General features: G+C 55.9%; 1 protein-coding gene across 1 annotated transcript in view; it reads right to left on the bottom strand.

Moving 5' to 3' along the window:
* FH (fumarate hydratase) overlaps positions 1 to 110 on the bottom strand; it is a 32,094-nt gene extending 31,984 nt beyond the window's left edge. Inside the window, exon 1 of the mRNA XM_019509212.1 lies at positions 27 to 110. Coding sequence (XP_019364757.1) covers positions 27 to 95 — 69 coding nt within the window. The 5' untranslated portion in view covers positions 96 to 110. The remainder of the gene's footprint in view (positions 1 to 26) is intronic.
* Between the last annotated feature and the right edge of the window lie 2,472 nt (positions 111 to 2,582).

The raw sequence follows: 2,582 nt of genomic DNA, 5'->3' as shown, positions 1-2,582 counted from the left end.
GCGCGCGGCGGGAGCAGGCGCGGGACGGCGGTGCGCGGAGCGGGCGTGCGCACGAAGCCGCCCGAGCGCGCCAGGAACCGGAGTGCGCGGGACATGGCGAGGGCGCGGGGATGGGGGGGGAGGGAGGAGCGCGCGCGGAGACGAAAGCGCGAGCGGCCACTCAGTGGGCCAGGATCAGCATGGGGGGGCAGAGCCTGCCGCTAGCGGACCAATGAGCAACCTGGATAGGGGCGGCGGTGGACGGGCCCGAAGCCAATAGAAAAGCAGCAAAAAGGGCAGCGCAGGGGCGGGGCTGGATTCTCCGCCCCCTTCTCGCGCAGGTAGTGGTGGGCGAAAGGTACGCGTGGAGCTGCTGCGCACACGCATGCGCACTTGCAGCAGCGAAGCCGTCGACCTCCGTGTGGCCGGAGTGGGGCGGGACAGAGCAGGGCGAAGGCGGGGGAACTTCCCTGAGGCGGCTGCCGGGTGTATGATAATTACTGTATGAATATTAAAAGTGTTCAACACGTACAATAAGCAGCAGCTACCCCCGAGCTTGCGCCGGTTGCCAGAATGCACGGTGCTGGGGGAAGGCAGTAGGGCCAGGAGCGCAGCGTGCGCAACCGAAAGCAGCAGCTCGCAGAAGGGCCGCACGTGGAAGCTGTCAGCTGCTGGAAGCTGCGCGCTACCCCTGTCACACTTCCCCTGTGTGCACGGGAGCAGCGTAAAAAAGTCCTCCTGTACATGACGTGACGTGCGTGGGGCGGGACGAGGTGTCCCTAGGAAGAGTGGTGAAGCACGCCAATAAGTTTGGGGAGGTATTCGGAGCGAGAGTGAACGTGGACAAGAGCATAGTCCTGGCGGTTGGGAATTGGGGGGATTTAGGGAAATTTGGACTGAAGGTGGAAAGGGAGGAACTGAAAATACTGGGCGTGTGGATGGATACCCAGGGGGAAGGGAAACGGGCTTGGGAAGTGTTAGAGGGGAGAGTAAACCAGACAGTGGGGTTGTGAGGTTTATCATCAAGGGGTAAGGTGCAAGTGATCAAACAGTGTCTGTTGCCGATGATCTTGTACATGGCGATGGTGTACCCCCCGTCCTGGCTACGGGTCCAGCGGGCATTATACCTCTTTTGCGGGGGGAAGACAGAGAAGGTAGCCAGGACAGTGTTATATAAGGGGGAAGGGCTGGGGGATGGGGTCTCCCCAACATAGAGGTCTTTGTTTATGCGCACTTTTTGAAGATGGTGGTGACGGAAGCGAGGAGCGAACAGAGAATGGTTTCCAGCCTTGGAATTTTCTGGGGGGGAAGACTCCTACAAAGGCTGGGACTGTTTGGGAGCGGGTGGCAGGGGGCATGGGCGTGGCAGATGTCGCTCCCTTATGTGCGCCTTGGATCCTTTGTTGCAAGGGAAGGCTTGGTGGGGTTAGGGATCGAAGGGCTAGCGGATGCCAGAAGAGTCCTTAAGTTCATGAGGGGGAAGCAGAGAATGTCAGGTGTCGGGGATTTGAGAACGGAGAAAATCAGCAGAGTGTGGAAAGGGCTGCTAGGGAAGGAATGGAAAGGGGAGCATGAGGAGCTGGCGTGGAGGGCCGTGCAAAACGCACTGCCAGTGCGACAGGTGCTGAATCGATGGAGACTCTCACAGTTCCCCAAGTACCCAAGAGAAATCTGTGATGAGCCTGAGTCGGTGGCACATGCCTTGCGGGACTGTTTTTATGCACAAAAGGTGTGGGGGAAGGTAGCCACCTGTTTGAAGGAGACAGGAAGGGGAACAGGAATCACTATCGAAAATGTTCTCTATGGGTTAACAGAGGGGACGGATGGGTCATGGGGTGTGAGGGTCCTTATCACATGCACCAAGGTAGCACTATGGAAAGTGCGTTCCCTGTTGGCACTAAAGGGCTCGTGCTTTTCAACATCAGAGTGTTTGCAGTTAGCAATGCATTAGCTGCATTTCTATAGAGGTAGAGGAAAGAATGGGCCAGGAGGAGGGGATACAGCGCTCTGGCAAGGGCTGGACTTCAGGGAGTTGCGTCAGCCCCGTATAGGTATAGGATAGACTAAGGGACAGCTTTCATTGTCAGAAAAAGTGGGCAAGGGCTCTGTCAGTACCTCGTGTTATGTATCGATGCGTGAACCTGTATTTGTATAAGAAGCAAGGGTAAGATTTTCACTGGATAACACTGGAGTTTTAAGCAAAGTGAATGAGATGTCGTTTATCATGTGAGTATTATATAGTTTCTTGAAATTGTATTTGCATTCTCTTTGTGAGGCTTCAGTTGAGGTCCTTTTTTAAATCCGTTTGATATAGTCTGTTTTCTAATAAAATGTTACCAAAAAAGGGTGCCAGTGGGCTAGTGCTGCCTGGGATGTACTACCACCATGGAGGGAAGCACCGGGATCCCCTGCAGCTCAGGGGCTGCATGACCCATTGGCAGCTCACTCCCTGGCTGTGGGAGATGCAGGCAGGCTCCAGGAGAAAAAGAGATAGACAAGGCCCCTTGCTGCCTTTTTTTTCTGCCCACACAAGTTGCCACTGGGTCATGAGTTGTACAGTGGCCCAGTGCTTCCCTCCATAGTGGCAGTGCCCCCTGGGGTGC

Source organism: Gavialis gangeticus, unplaced genomic scaffold (assembly GCF_001723915.1).
Source record: "Gavialis gangeticus isolate Ggan-Ray unplaced genomic scaffold, GavGan_comp1, whole genome shotgun sequence".
Lineage (NCBI taxonomy): Eukaryota > Metazoa > Chordata > Crocodylia > Gavialidae > Gavialis > Gavialis gangeticus.
Note: the sequence above shows the minus strand (reverse complement) of the source record. Positions and strands in the feature narration are given on the sequence as shown.